This window comes from Misgurnus anguillicaudatus, chromosome 9 (assembly GCF_027580225.2).
Source record: "Misgurnus anguillicaudatus chromosome 9, ASM2758022v2, whole genome shotgun sequence".
NCBI lineage: Eukaryota > Metazoa > Chordata > Actinopteri > Cypriniformes > Cobitidae > Misgurnus > Misgurnus anguillicaudatus.
Genome location: NC_073345.2, coordinates 25,745,040 through 25,760,650, shown reverse-complemented (window position 1 = coordinate 25,760,650; position 15,611 = coordinate 25,745,040). Strand labels below are relative to the sequence as shown.

Sequence of the window (15,611 nt, the reverse complement as noted above, 5' to 3'; positions counted from 1 at the left end):
CGATAAAGAGGCAAATGTTACAGATTGCTGCTTTAGGGGGCGTGCACACCAATGCTTTTACATCCGTGGCCGGCGAATGTTTTCAATTGTTTCCACTGGAAGCTCTGCGTTTTTCAAATAAGCCAGCAGCTAGCGGTTTACTTCCGCCCTGAAAACCGGCGCTCTGCGGTTTTTCCACGCTCAGTGCTGAGAGTTAAAAAATATTCAACTTTGGGTGGAAAGCTCCGCTCGTAAATGTCAGTTCTCACACGGTCATCCAATCACAGTGGAGGAGAGGCGGGACATTACCACAGCAACCAGCCGTCTCACAGATGAAGTATCAGAGCTACCAAAGCGCTTGGCTGAAGAAAGCTGGCACTCAGCTGAAAAACATCTGGCATTCGCCGCCCTCCAGGCGTTTTCAGCCGAGTTTAAAAGTTTTGGTGTGCACAACCTCTTAATTTGCAAGGTACAGATAATGGTACGTAATGGTCCTTTATAAATAAAATAAAAAAACTGTAGAAGTTGTTCACAAACTTTTTGGTAAAAAGTTTTGGTAAAAAAATAAATAAATCGGCAGGTAAAGCCTTAAAGTTCTGGGTCAACTGGCTGAAAAGGAGCAGAAAAATCCTTATTGTTGTTCGACAGAACATTTTTCAAAACCAGAAATCTATTCTGTGTTCAGTCGCACACAACGCTTGCATGCTCACCTACACACGGTTGCAGGGTTCATTTCCTGTATAGGCAACGTGAGTCTGTTTGATTGAATGGTGTCCTTCTCATTTTAACAGTGTGATACACTCCTCTTAATTACACGGGACAGTTATTGCCTCTAGTGAAGATGGTCCGACTGGACAGATTTATTACATTATGGGGCTCGGCCCCCACAGGGTAATTTAATACACTGCCAGTCATTGCCAAGTGACAGCGATCGGATCACCCCAGTCTCTGAGGGTCACAGGACGAATGAGGAAGCACCAAAAGTGCACGGGAACCCGAAGTAACTCATGGCTTAATGTGATCATGATAAACCGCAGTTTCTTTCTTAATATTCCTTATCTTATTACAGTAAAATATGTCTGGAATCTAGGCTGGTGGCCAATAAGAAATTACATTTGGACTAGAACAATTACGGCGAAGGAATCAATCACGGCTTATTTCCCGTAAAACTCCGCAAAGCACCTAACAAAGTATTTTTCGGTCAATTTACAAAGTGTATCCTGAAAAACATTTGTGAAGGAATCGGTCTAATTAGAAAATGCTCATGAAACTTAACTTCTGTGCTCTCTAGGCGGTAATTTAAAGTGCTGATGTGTCTGCCGTTTAAAAAGATGGGCAATGGTGCAGAACAGGGTTTAGTGCCTGTAAAATAAGCCTAGTGAAAAAATCCTAAAGTACCTTGTTTGGCCTCCAGCTCTTCCTGAGAGAGTGTTGGTTTCTTCTCCTCAAGCAATGGAGGGTGAGGAAGGTCTCTGGCATCCTCCGACATTCCGGTCGCCAACTCTATCCCCTCTTGCCCCTCTCCCTTCATCCCATCCTCATCAGAGTCGTCGTCCAACCGCACGCGATTCTTTTCCAGGGGCAGCATGTCGTTTTCTTTAGACTTTATTGCGAAGCAGATGGGCGCAAAGGATGCTGGAAAGTGGATAGTAATAAATACGCGTTAGATCTCTTTATTTAGCAATTATTGTTAACTTTGTTCACCTAAAACAAAACAGCCCCGTGGTGACTGCCATTATGGTCAAAGACATGATTATTATTGCAAAGCACAATAGCTTATTTGAATTAACCTTAGCAGTGACACGTGTCCAAAAGATGCTGGCCGCTCTCCATTTTAAACAATAGGTGACACAGATAAAGCACATCAACAGAAATTAACCCTTAAAGAGAGAGGCAGAATTTCTTTCTATCTTTTTTTATGGATAAATGGGTAAGAAAAAAAACCCATTAACATCCACATTGGGTTTATCATACCGAGGGTGAAAGACCATTTTTTTGTGTTTTTTTCCAAGGCATCAATGTGCTTCTATGCAGTGGCGGTTGGCACTAGGGGGTGCTGGGGCGCCGCCCCCCAAAGTTTGCCAGAGAAGAACGCTACTTTAACATGTTACAAAAAAGTTAAATATACAATGCAAATTAATACAAAATAAAATCGTTTAGTTATACTATTTCACTGTGAGTCATGTTATCATTCATTTAAAATTACAAAAAATTAGTTGTGTGTGTGTGTCATGTTTGTGTGTCTGGGGCGCACCACTAATGAGTGTCTATGTAGGTCAGTAAAAAGGGTAAAAACAAGTGACCTGAGGCTGAGCTCTAATTGGCTGGTTTCGGATCCGCCCTGGGGCACAGGACTGTGCGCCCCAAACCCTCCCACTTATGTTGTAAGCGAATCAGAATAGTTTTTTATGTCTTTGACCTTATGTGATTGGATCGTTTTCAGAGTCTCATAACCGCGTTGCAGATTGCCATGTAATTGCTAGAGACAGTACTGATCAGTGAAAGCATGTGAAATACCTTGAGATTAAAGAAAATATGATTTAAAATCACCCTTTACAACGAGTTCATTTGAAGAATAAATAAAGCATTAAGGAACTTGGACCAGATTTAGCAGCAGGAAGTGATCGTGGTCAAGTTTACATGCTTTCCAGGAATTATGGCAAACGGAGTTGGCTAACGTTAGCTGGATGCTATGTAAGTCAAATGCCTTTTATTATTTCCCTGTTTGCTGTTTATAAGTCTGCGTGATATAACTTACTGTGCGAAATTTTGTGCTGCTTTTAAGCTGCCTTTGCGTGGACATGATGCTCAGATAATCCGGTATTTTCCGTGACTTGGTCAAATTTGTGGCAACGTATGTGATTAGGCAACTTTACTGTGTGTGTGTTTGCATGCGTGTGTGTGTGTTTACGTGCGAGTGTGTGTCAGATCGCGTTAACCGAAGCGTAAGAGCACACGATCTCCAGAATAAAAGTAAAACTGCGTTGTTTATCTGAGGTAAATTCATCTTAAAGTTTGCGTGTTTTATCTCCTCAGCTTTCTGTCACTGCGAGAAAAAAATATTTATTTATCCGCTTCATGTGATGTTAAACATGTAAAGTGATGCACGGTCTCTGTTCATCTGTTCTCTTTACAAATAAATGTGAATGATTACCATGATTAGTTCATTACTGATAATGATTTTTTTTACTGATTTTTTAGCACCAGCCGCCACTGCTTCTATGTCATCTTTGTGATAAAAAAAAATATTTTTCAAAGTGCAACTTTGGAGAAAAACTGCAAATGTCATCATCATCATCTTTAATACTCTTTGTTCTCTTGCTTAAAAAACAAAAAAATAGATAGATTCCTACTTAAAATCTTTAAAACGTAATAAACACATGTGGCTGCTCACCATGAACACAGCTCTTGCAAAAGTTAAGGATGGGAAAAATAGGACAGTGCTGTTACGTGTATGTGTGAGAATGTGAAATGTCACCATGGTTGACAAGATTGTTCTGGGGTCAGCTTGTGGGTGGTATCTCCATCATGGAGCATGGACCTGTCTTACCTTTAATGAGCTTGCCCTCGTTGGACTGCTTGTCGGAAGAGAAGTTGGATGTGCCGTCCTCCCCACTGTTGTAAACCAGGGCACCCTGAAAGCCAAAAAGATGGGAAAAGTACAAACTTGCTTTACTTGGCAAAGATAGGTTAAAGATGAACTTCTCAGATGTGGATGTAAGGAGTTTCTCAAGAGCTTGTCTGTAAATCAGCAGATTTTCTTTGTGCCTGTATGTGTGGTTATTCTGAGCCATGATAATTCCTAGATGCCGCACAGGCAAGAGCGAGAAGACGTGGGAGAAATATAAATAATTCAGGCTTGAATTAAGAACAAAAAACATTAGATATAAGAGTTCATTTAATTCTTTGAAGCGATTTGTGAATTCTTATGTTCTCATGTGTTGATTTAATGTGCAGAAACAAAAGAAAGTGAGTTATAGTATTAATCCTCTAATCATAAAAATGCATGTCTATAAGGTCTTCAAAAAAGATCAAATATAAAAGTATTGTAAGATAAAACAAAACTAACAACTGTAACAAACAGCCACAAGTGGTAAGACCAAATTTTATACTCTTAGATTTTTATAACATTGCATTTAATTTATCAGCACCCTCATTAAATTACTGTTTATATTAAAATCATAACTTTATTGCTATCATAACTTGAAAAAAAGATCAATTTAAATCTTATCTTTGATGTCCAACAACAAATACTGTTTAACTGTTTGGATTAAACAACATTTTTTATAACCTTCTTTTTTCAGTTTTTGTCAGCCTTCCTGCAAAATGGAAATGGCAACTTAATACTTTAATAAGCTAATGTAAAATACTTCGGTTAAATCACCTCTCAAACGACACACAGTGTCAGTGTGACCTGCCAACATTAAACTGCATACTCATGACGTCTATGAAGCATTTAATATAAAGTGTCATGACGCATTATACAACCAGTATTTTACAACTTTAAACTTTTATTCACTGCCACTCACTCTGTGGCCTTTTTTTAAATGGGTAAAATTTAAAGGTGACATTTCACAAAGCTTTTTGAAGATGTCAAATAAATATTTGGTGTCCCCAGAGTACGCTCAAAATACAATATAGAAAATGTATTATAACATGTTCAAATTGCTGCTTTGTAGGTTTAAGGAAAAATGTGCCACTTTTGGGTGTGTCCTTCTATATTCAAATTAGTTGATAAAATGCAAACACTGATCACCATAATGGTGGATTGTTGAAATTGAAAGTCAGTTGTGCTGTCAATCATTTTCTCTCTTTCTCTCTGCACTAAATGGCAGTGGCATGGTTGGATAGTTGAAGATTAAGGTGGGGGGGTATTGTTATAACAACATCCCCTTCTGACATCTCAAGGGGAGCAAAATTCTAATGGCCTATTTTTTTCACTTGCTTGCAGAGAATGGTTTACCAAAACTATGTTACTGGGTTGTTCTTTTTCACATTTTCTAGGTTAATAAAAGCACTGGGGACGTAATTATAGCATTTAACACGGAAAAGTCAAATTTTTTACGGTAGGTCCCCTTTAAACTTAACCCATAGCCAAACATACAAAACTGTGGCCTACAAGAAATACAATATATTACATGGAGCTTTCAACCATTGCAAAGCAACTTTACAGCAACAATCAAATAATCGCTAACAAAATTTCGCTAAATATTTTCATGTTTGATTTAAAAAACATCATTATTAGCAGCTCTACTTTTAGAAAAAGTATATTAATTAAATTGTAGTTTTATTCTTAATACATTGTAAAAATATTTTGCACCTAAATTTTTAAGTTTAATCAACTAGGATTTACAGGTTATTTTAAATATGTTGACAAGTGATGAGTTGCTGTAACTTATTTTGAATTTGCTTTAGTTATGTCTTTATTAAATAAGTTAGTCAAAACAGATGAAAATACTTCTAAATCTAAGTTGATTAAACTTAAATATTTAAATGCAAAAAGATTTTTTTTACAGTGCATGAGCTGTGAATTGGACCCATGCTGTATTAAGATCTCAGGTAACGCTGATGGACGAGTGCGAATTTGGGAACACTTTGTGCCAGAGGAACCTATGACAGACCGTTTAAAAGCCACTTGGTGTGAGATCAATTCAGGACGGATGCTTTTGTTTATCAACTATTTGCCAGCAAAAACATACAGTACCACCAGCCGGCGCAAAGAAAGAGGGAACCACGCGGTGGGATGGCGATCGGCTGCCTGCGCTAATGAGATGTTGTTTTTCCTCACAGTGACCCAAATCTTTGTTCGAGTCAGCAGGACTAAAAATGAGATGCAAAACAGCAAGATAAAACAGAGATAGAGATTGAGAGAGAGAGAGAGAGATAGTGAGAGAGAGATAGAGCAGAAGAAATAAAGAGTTAGGCCTAAGTTTAGTGTCTCTAATGGAAGTTTTCAATATTTTACAGCTCTATTAAAGACTATTCGAAGATTCTCACTGCAGCCTAGGGTAAAAAGGAGGGTCGCGGGGCCATTAAACCCAGATAAGAAACTTTCTGCCAAAGATGGAAGAGATGATGAAGGAATTAATGCTGGGGTTTAGATCGTGACCAGACATTTGAAAAATAACAAGAATTAAAAAAGAACAAAGTAACCGTGTAGTGGAAAAGGAGATGTTAAATTAAACCTCTGCTGTCAACCTACATCATCAAAAGAACATTAACAAATCAGATGTTGTTCATAGTCTCTTGAAAATGTGTTCTTGGAAACCCAATGAAAGATTCCTTTACAAAGATGCCACTTAATGTCTGCATCTTTCATGTAAAGGCCCTAATCCCTTAATCCTGTTTACTGTTAAAATCGGCCAAAGAAACACATATTGATGGGCCATGACATGAGAGGGTAGCTCCATAATGGCAAAACATGGGTAAGCTGTGTCACAGTGATGAAAACGCGGTTGAAGTGCCTGTCAGTTATATTCACGCCGGAGCCTGAAGAAACATCACTCTTCACTTCACTCCATCCCGTCCCGCGACTCCCGCCCCTCCATGTTCGGCGATCAGGTTTAATGCGCGCGCAGCTTGTTTAGTAACAATAACAGTAACATGCTAACGTGTGTGTGTGTCTGCGTGCCACGCTCTCTGTTCAATATTCCGCTCAGTGTTCGCGCTGCGCGTTCTGCTCTGTCGTTAACGGCACATAACGTGAAGTAACATTGTTTGAAATTTAACTTGTCCAGTCGGACAACTAATTTTCTCTTACACTTGTCCTACAAAAAAATCCACTTGTCCCGGACAAGCGGACAAGCCTTAATGTCGAGCCCTGCAGAGATCATGATGCTATGCAAAACCCTCTAAAAGCGACTGAAAACGGCAGGTGGACGCAGACTGTAGCCACTTGGCAGCTTTTTCAGCTAAGCACTTTGATTGCCATGATACTTCTGCTTCGTTTATCATCGTTGAACGATGCGGCGCTTGGTTGTTGTGATATTTGTCCCACCCCTTCCCCACTGTGATTGGACGGCCGAGGGAGAATGGACATTGACGAGCTAAGGTTTTCACCCAAAGTTGAAAACTCTCGGCGCTCAGTGGTGAGAGCGGACAAAACCCACCAGCTGCAAACGTTTTTGAGAAGCACAGCGCTTACATTGCAAACAATTGAAAACATACGCCGGCTTAAAGGCGGGGGGTGCATGATCTTTGAAAGCCAATGTTGATTATTGATTAAAAAACACGCCCCTACCCCAATAGAATCTGGACCTTCTTTTGATAGACCCGCCCCACACATCCTTAACCCAGGCAACGATGTCGGTTAGTAGACACGCCCTTACTGCTGATTGGCTACAAGTGTGTTTTGGTACTCGGCCTGACTCCCTTTTCCAAAGTGTTTTTCAAAAGTCATGCACCCCGCCTTTAAACGCGTTGGTGTGCACACTACCCAAGTGCATCTGACAAGTTTTTTTGTAAATGAGCAACACAGTAGTGGGAGATGTTACGCATGTGGTTGCCACATTCAGGCTATATTCAAGTTCAAGTACTCATGATGGACCTAAGGTTCGTGATTCACGGTCATTTCACACTTATCTTCCATGCACTTTGAGGACTTTGCTGAAAAATCAACGTGGCGTTTAATGGATTCTGCCAACAAACCGATATTTCTAATCTCTAAAATGGGATTAAGCAGATTTAAAGCGAAAGTATTTGATAAATGGGTGATTCTCGTAAAATTTTATTTATGAGGTGTCATGAAACATTGATAAAAAAAGTAAATGCAAAGTAAGAGTATCAAAATAAGAAGCATACAGTTACAAACATCTCTTCATGTACTATTTTGCACATGATTTCAAATGACATCATACAAACAAATTTTGTTGTTTTTTTCCCCCCACATTCAAGGGGACAATTTTCATTACCACAATGTGTCCATGACTGGATTTTGGTTCTTTGACATCGAAATATGTATAATTAAAAATATGTTATATTATAAACATTTACAGTAAAGAAACATTGGTATTTGGTTATCATTAGTAATTGTAGAAACAATAATAATGAGTATAAATGTGTCCAAGAAAATTTTTCTCATCCCCCGCAACAATTTTCAATCATTGTTTAATCCTTCACGGAACTAACATTTAAAAAAATAGTTGGAAGGGACATAATTGACTGTGACCCTCAAGATGGCTACCAGGTAAGCAGTTCTTATTTTTTCTCTCCAGATAAAAGTTGAAATTTTGTTTGTTATAGTACCTAGACAACTTTTTAGTTCTCATTACCGAAACATGAGTTTGTAAATGCATATATTTAATGTAATATTATCATTACCGCAACATGATTTTTTATAATGATAATCTAAAAAATGTAAATAATTCTATAGGAAATATTTTTTAAATCCTCTAAAAATAATGGTTATAGTAATTTCAGACCTTAATCTTATATGCGCAAAAAAATCTGATGCTGGACACCTTTTAAGTCTAGATTTCGTGAGAATCACCCAAATGTATAACACATGCCAATAACATTCTGTTAATATCATTATATCTTTTTTTATCAAGGTGGTGTTTAGCGGCTTTTGCATCTGAGCTTTTCATATGATGCTGCTATGATTACTAAATAAATAAAAAGCACCCATTCTTGCCCATACTTGCCACTTCCAGAACGTTTTACCTCATAGACTGTAATTTTTATAAATCAGACTACAGTATTTTCTAATAAATGTCTCACACGCCAGCTGCCCTACACTTTGAATTTTTTTGACATTCGAAAATAAATAAAAGTTTATATTTTACCCACTGACCCCGCAGGCTTGCTTTAATGTATCTATTGGCTCTGAACTTCAGTACGGTTGCATCATCATTGAGAATGTCAGCAGCAGCTGTGTACAAACTGTTGCTAGCAAAACATCATTCCTCCATCATCACATCTTCATCCATAACAGATCGCTTTTGCAAATTACGCCAGTCTGATTATATCCAGACCCCCACACAGTCAGCCCCGTGAGGTTGCACTGCTCTGAAAGCAACGTCCACTTTAACCAAACAAACCTGATGCCAAACTAAATAAACTACGTTCTGCACCAAAAACTCATCACACATCACTAGGCATGAGTCTACGAGCTAGAAAAATGATTTATACTGAGCAGCAGCATGACATTTTTTTGTACAGACAACTTGGCAGAATGTAAAGAAATAACTCTCTGAAGGTTCAGCTAGGAAAGGGAACATGAAGTGTAACAATAAAAATAGTCAACAAGAAAACATAGATTTCTTATTTAAATCAAAAGCAGATGCTTGGCAGGGAATCAGCATGGGAAGAAGGCGAACGACAACAATTTAGAGGCCAAAAGGGGAATTTACTGGAATGATCTGCTTTGTAAGAGATACTGCCCTTGTCGTCTTAACTAACCGGTGTAAATAAACAGCCTTATGTTCAGTTTAATTATTTCCACTAATCAAGTCATCAACGCATTGGCCCGTACACGCCTGGGTGATCATTACCAACTCAATGCCGCCCATCGAGAGCATTTTCCCACCCCTCACAGCACAGCGGAGATCTACAAAAGCGGATAAAAAAGAAAACAAATTGGTATAACAAGAGATGGATGTGATGAGGTGAGCGGAGTGGGGCTGGAGGAGGGCGGTTGAGGTGAACTTGAGTATATTTGAGGTTCAAGTTCCCGATGGAACAAACTGTGAAAGGAAACAAACAAAGTGAGGCGACTGAAGCTCTGTTTGAAGCCTTCACCTCTTCAAAGGTGTGTTGAAGTGCCACAGAGCGAGCAAACGGACTCTGGCACAAATCAAGAACAAAGATTTTCGAATGGTGACCGCAGAGCTAACTTTGCTATGAAGATAGATGACAAGAATGTAGATGGCTGAAGGAAGTCGATAAACAGAACTGGTGGAGGAGCGCGAGAGAGAAACAGCAGGAGAGAGATCGATTTAAAGATAGGTATACAGATAAGATTCAAAAGCAATTGTCATACGGCTGTCATGTTAACTATATAGAATCAAAAATTTGCTGTTTGTTTTTATTTAGCACGACCCTCCTAGCCCACAACCAAAGAATAAAAAACTCAATAGCTCAAAAGTTTACATATCCTTGATTCTTAACATTATATTTTGTTACCTGGAAGATCAACGACGGTATTTGTTTTGTAATATTTTTTTTAATGAGTCCCTTGTTTGTCTTAAGCTTTTGTCTTAATCCTCCAGGTGCTGTATTTTCATTGCTTTTCCAGAAACTTCTGCTTATTTGACCCCATTTTTAAACAGTGCACAGATCTGCACACCGAGGACAACTATAAGCATCTGTTATTTATGTGACATAGCATATTAAGGACAGTACTAAATAAAGCCAAATGTTTATGATCTTCTTTGTTTCTCTAAAATAGTACATTTTGCAGAGGTATGTAAACCTAGTGCTGGGTGATAGAGCTAAAATGTTTATTATTGATAAAATGTGTTATATCATTTGACAGCGATAATTATACATTTTTACAACAAACTTTAAAAAAAAATGACAAGTAGAAAAAAAGTTTTAATTTAACCACTGTAAGTTTTTATTTACACACAAATTTTGGTGTTAAATAAACTCTAAATGCTCTCTCTGGAGCATTTTCGTCACAATTAACGGTACATTCACACGGGGCATAAGCGATTAACGCTTCTCATTCACTTTCAATGAGTAACGTCATGCGTTGCCGAACTGAATTGTGGATCCGTCTGCGCCGCGTCACTGCCGTTGCTCCCGGCAGATGTTGAACATTTCTTTTCAAGCGGCAACGCGTGCGTCAGAAAATCAGATCGCCTTATGCAAATAACCTAGACAGAGCCAGCTAGTGTTGTAGTCAAGACCACCTAAACCGATACAAAGTCATGACCAAGACCAAGACAGGCCGAGACCAAGTCAAGACCAAGACCAGTGAAAGTCACTGCATTAAAACACTTATGATAAAAGGCACTTCTTGTCTGCGTGTGTGTGTGTGTGTGTGTGTGTGTACACGTGTGCATGCATGTGTGTGTGTGTGTGTGCGCGCGTGTGTGTATGCCATCAGAGAACTTGATAAAATAATCAAAGGCATTGCAGATATGTGGGAATTTATCTTTGTCTACAAGCAAATAAAAGTGAACACTAAAGAGCTGAAATCAACTTAACCATTTTTTTGAACTGTCTTTCCATGGCTTGCCATCCACTTAACACAATGAAGGTGTTTTTAGTAATAAAATTAGAAAAATTGTCATTGGGAGAAACTTAAAAAATGCTTAAACAATGCCAACATCATATGCCAAACCTGAATAAACTGCATAAAATTAATGATAAAAATACATTTGTGATGCGCTATCAGTTGTGGTCTTGGAAAAGAAGTATACCCACTACACAGCCCACATGTATGCACAGCTTACACACAACATTGTTCCGATGCTGGTCAGATGCAAAAAACAAAGAACTGCCACACTGGCAAGCGAACATTTCCATTTATTATCGACAATCACCTCGGCCACAGCACTCATTTTTACACATTTTCATGCTTTTCCTCTTATATGGCAATGGTGCAACCGAACCCCACAGCTACACTTGTTATTGGCTGTTCGCTTGTCACTCGCGGCCACTGATCTATATAAATGACTGGATTGCGCATGACGTCACGATTGTGAAGCCACCGCGCCGCCATGTTGGTATACCCAAATGTTCTATTAAATCAATGGACGTTTATTTTAATGATAAAAAAAATCACTTTACAAGTCTTCGTTTTTATATCTGAAGTTACCCTGTACATTATTACAACGCGAACGTCCTAAGCATGTACATAATTATTTACTGAAAGTAAAATTTTGCTTTTTTTATCAGTTTTTATACATTCATCTCCATTACAGTATCAGATCAGCGGCCGACCGCAGCATATTTAGTATTAATGACAAACGTGCTCATTCTGAAATCTAAATAAATAATGCGTTGTACTGTATGTGCATGCAATAATTTGCTGGTTTTGTATTTATGTTATCTAAACTTACAAGTTACCTAAACTTATAAGAGAGAAATGACGCTGACCGTGTAGCTGAATGTCAAAAAAAAAAACGTTATTTATACCCGTGTCATAAACTGAATGCAGCAGACACACTCACCTTAACGTTTTTTTTATAAATCCATTATCCTGCCCGATTAAAACATAAAAATTGCAAATAACACCAGAATTAACAATTAATTTACGTAAACATACCCTAAAAATTAATATTGTGTGACTGATACGCTGTAAAGCGGGTACATTTAGATGATGATTTTGAATGGAAGTCAATGACACCCTGTTGGGTATACCAAGATGGCCGCTCGAACTCTGCGCTGGCTTCACCTCACGCTGTTATGTTAAGCGTTCTATGCGCAATCCATCCAAAACTTATAACATAGCTTTAAAGGAGCTATACTAAATAAAAAACCTATCATATTTTTGTAGATATTGAGGAAACATAGTTCACATATCTGTTTCTCTGAAAAAGAACACTTATTTTTTTGACACATGTTGGATAAATATTGGGCAAAAAACATGCTGGGTTAAAAAATTACCCAATGTTGGGTTGTTGTTATGCAACCATGAGTTATAATAACGCAGCAGTTTGGTTAAAAAAACCTAACATTGGGTCAATTTTAACCCAGCGGTGTGTTCTGTCCAATATTTACCCAACATGGGTCAAAAATAACCCAGCCATTAGAGTGAATGCTGTTGCTAGTTATTCTCTTTTGAAATGTCAAAATGCCTTTTTTGTTTTGGTCTGTGTGCTTCTTCTCACTCCCAATTTACCAAATAGTGTATTTCGACCAGTTGCTTAAATGAGGCCGCAATGGCCCATAAATGTGACCTCCGGTGGACACCACTTGAGCAAGAGATTGAGTTCTAAAAATCCACACGAGCGACTTTGTAATTTGCAGACAACAAAAAACATTGCAAATGTAAAAATGCAACCCGAGAGAGGGGCTGGGAAAAGATACAAAAAAAACAATATTTTGCGCTAGAAGTCAATGTTACATACAGCTCCTTTAAAAACAAAGTGAAAATATCAAAACTCTTTTAAGTATAAAAATTTAATGACCAGGGCCTCGCAATGGATATTTTTCATAAGAACTAGAACAGATATAATGAACTAGGTTATAGAGCACAATAAGCTTGAAATACTGTAGAACCTCTAATTACAGATACAATACATAATTGATGAAACAAAGCCACTTAAAGACACAGAATCAGCTTGTGGGCTTAAATTAGAGGTTTGGGTTTGTAAATATGCCTGCTGAATCAACACCAATGTGAACAGTACTTGTACTCCTGCTAATGGCCTGCCAGTTACAGTAATTACAGCTTGTGCTTTTAAAGCAACGTGGGAGAAAAAATATGGAGGCTTGCGATGTGACAAAGTAAATTTGCAGGCAGCATCGAGGGTTTAACACAAGGTATAGTAACCTCCGTAAAAGAGCTCCTTTTTAAAGCGGGAATAGTGATTACAGTAGGGTACATCCATACAATAAAGAGGCCATGCCAAAAACTTTTGAAATGCACACCACTTATACCCACATCAACAAAACATGAATTTTTTTAAGCACTGCTGAGATACCAGCACCTTTTCTTTATGTCTCCAGCCTAACTGTACAAAAATATACAGTATTGCCAAATTATCTGTGTATGTGTGCTCAAGACCCTTGCCACCCCACAAAAAAAATTCCAAACATGTACCCCAGCTGTCACTGGGGCAGTACCCTTTAAAAAAGGTACTAATAAAACCACTAGGTACAGATATGTACGGAAGAGGATTAGGGCCACTGGTGAAAAAAATATTTGAATTCTGACTTTATTCTCAGAATTCTGACTTTAATCTCAGAATTCCGAGTTTAAAGTCAGAATTCCGAGATTACAGTCAGAATTCTGTGATTACATTCAGAATTCCGAGATTACATTCAGAATTCCGAGATTACAGTCAGAATTCCGAGATTACAGTCAGAATTCCGAGATTACAGTCAGAATTCAGAATTCTGAGAATAAAGTCAGAAATCTGAGATTACAGAATTACAGTCTGAGATTACAGTCAGAATTCTGAGATTAAAGTCAGAATTCTGAGAATAAAGTCAGAATTCTGAGAATAAAGTCAGAATTCTGAGAATAAAGTCAGAATTCTGAGAAAAAAGTCAGAATTCAAAATTTTTTTCACCAGTGGCCCTAATCCTCTTCCGTAGATATGTACATTTTATAAGGTACTTGTTATTTCAACTTTAGGTCCAAAACCGGTACTGTCCCAGTGACAGCTGGGGTAGGGGTGCACAGGGCAAAAACTAACGCGGGGTTAGTTGTAACACGGACTGTTTACATTGTTGCACAAGGTTGAGCTTTTTGGTTTTCCGGTATTTTTTTTCACGCTGCCAATAGACAATCTCCCGCAAATTATTGGAAATGTATAATGTTTTTCCAGAGAGTTTATTGATGAACGAGTGTTTTGGTGGCATGTAAGTACATTTTTTATCATATGTTTTCTTTTTTTCGGTTTTTAAATTGGGTGTGTATGATACCAAATCCAATGTTATGTCATATTAATCAGTGTTTTGTTGACTAAAACATAGCATCGTTTTGAAATATGTCTCCAGCTCTTAGCAACTTATTGGTGGGCTTGAAAATATTTTGACCCAGCCGAGTTCATTGTAACGCGGTGTTACAACTAACCCCTCAGCACTTACGATATGAAAACCGCTAACATTGGCGTAATTCTTGCCGTTGTTTAAATAGGCTACACACGCATGATTGCTGGCTGCCAAACAAAATAAATGTGCCTGTCTTATCAAAAATCATGTGTCAAATTTATTTTTGTTCATATCTTTAATATTAATTGAATAAGGTAACGTCAAAGATTGAAATCTTAATGAAATTAATGTCTAAAATCAGACTTTGATGCTTATTATCTCAGAATTTTATTTTTGAAACTGTAGTATGATTTTTAGACTGGGTCACATATAAAAAAGTTTTGTCATAATTGTGCTGCTTTTCTCACATATTTAGACATTTGTATCCATTTATAATTGAACTATTGTTAGAAATAAAAGGGTTGAATGAATGAATACAGTGTGGATACATGTCTATTATAGACAGATATATAAACAATATCCACTTCAAGTATATAGACAAAATAGTATTGAAATATTTGCATGCAAACTTAATTTTTAGCAAGTGATACAACTAACCCCCTGCCTGTTACAATTAACCTCACCTATGGGGTAAGTTTTAACGTTTGCACTTGTCACGTTTAGCATAATTGTCCAGGAAGAGTAAGTACTAGAAACAAACTTCAAGTAGTCATTTGTAGCAGAGATGTGTATGTTGCTTGTGTAAAAATGTAATTAATTAACCTCAAATGTTTTTTGGAAGATTCAGACAGTGCAGACAGCAACATAATGCCCATCCCTCTCCTCTCATGTTTTCAAGGCTGTCTAATGGATATGAAAGGGAATGCAGAAAACATAACCAGGGGCTAAAAAACAAACATTTCAAAAAATGAGAGCTTTAATTTACCAAGTTTAAGAAGGACGTGAAATATTGGCAGTGAAACATTGCAAGAAGGAAAGCAGAGGGGACGACTTCATTTCTTTTGAAGATTAAAATGAACACA

The 15,611-nt window shown here is 37.8% G+C and overlaps 1 protein-coding gene across 4 annotated transcripts in view; it reads right to left on the bottom strand.

Moving 5' to 3' along the window:
• The window catches only part of sfswap (splicing factor SWAP), a 122,916-nt gene that overhangs the window by 69,529 nt on the left and 37,776 nt on the right, over positions 1-15,611 (bottom strand). For all 4 annotated transcript variants that reach the window (XM_073871356.1, XM_073871357.1, XM_073871358.1 and 1 more), the window contains exons 11-12: positions 3,530-3,614; positions 1,378-1,614 (exon numbers count right to left, since the gene is read on the bottom strand). In XM_073871356.1, coding sequence (XP_073727457.1) covers positions 1,378-1,614; positions 3,530-3,614 — 322 coding nt within the window. The remainder of the gene's footprint in view (positions 1-1,377; positions 1,615-3,529; positions 3,615-15,611) is intronic.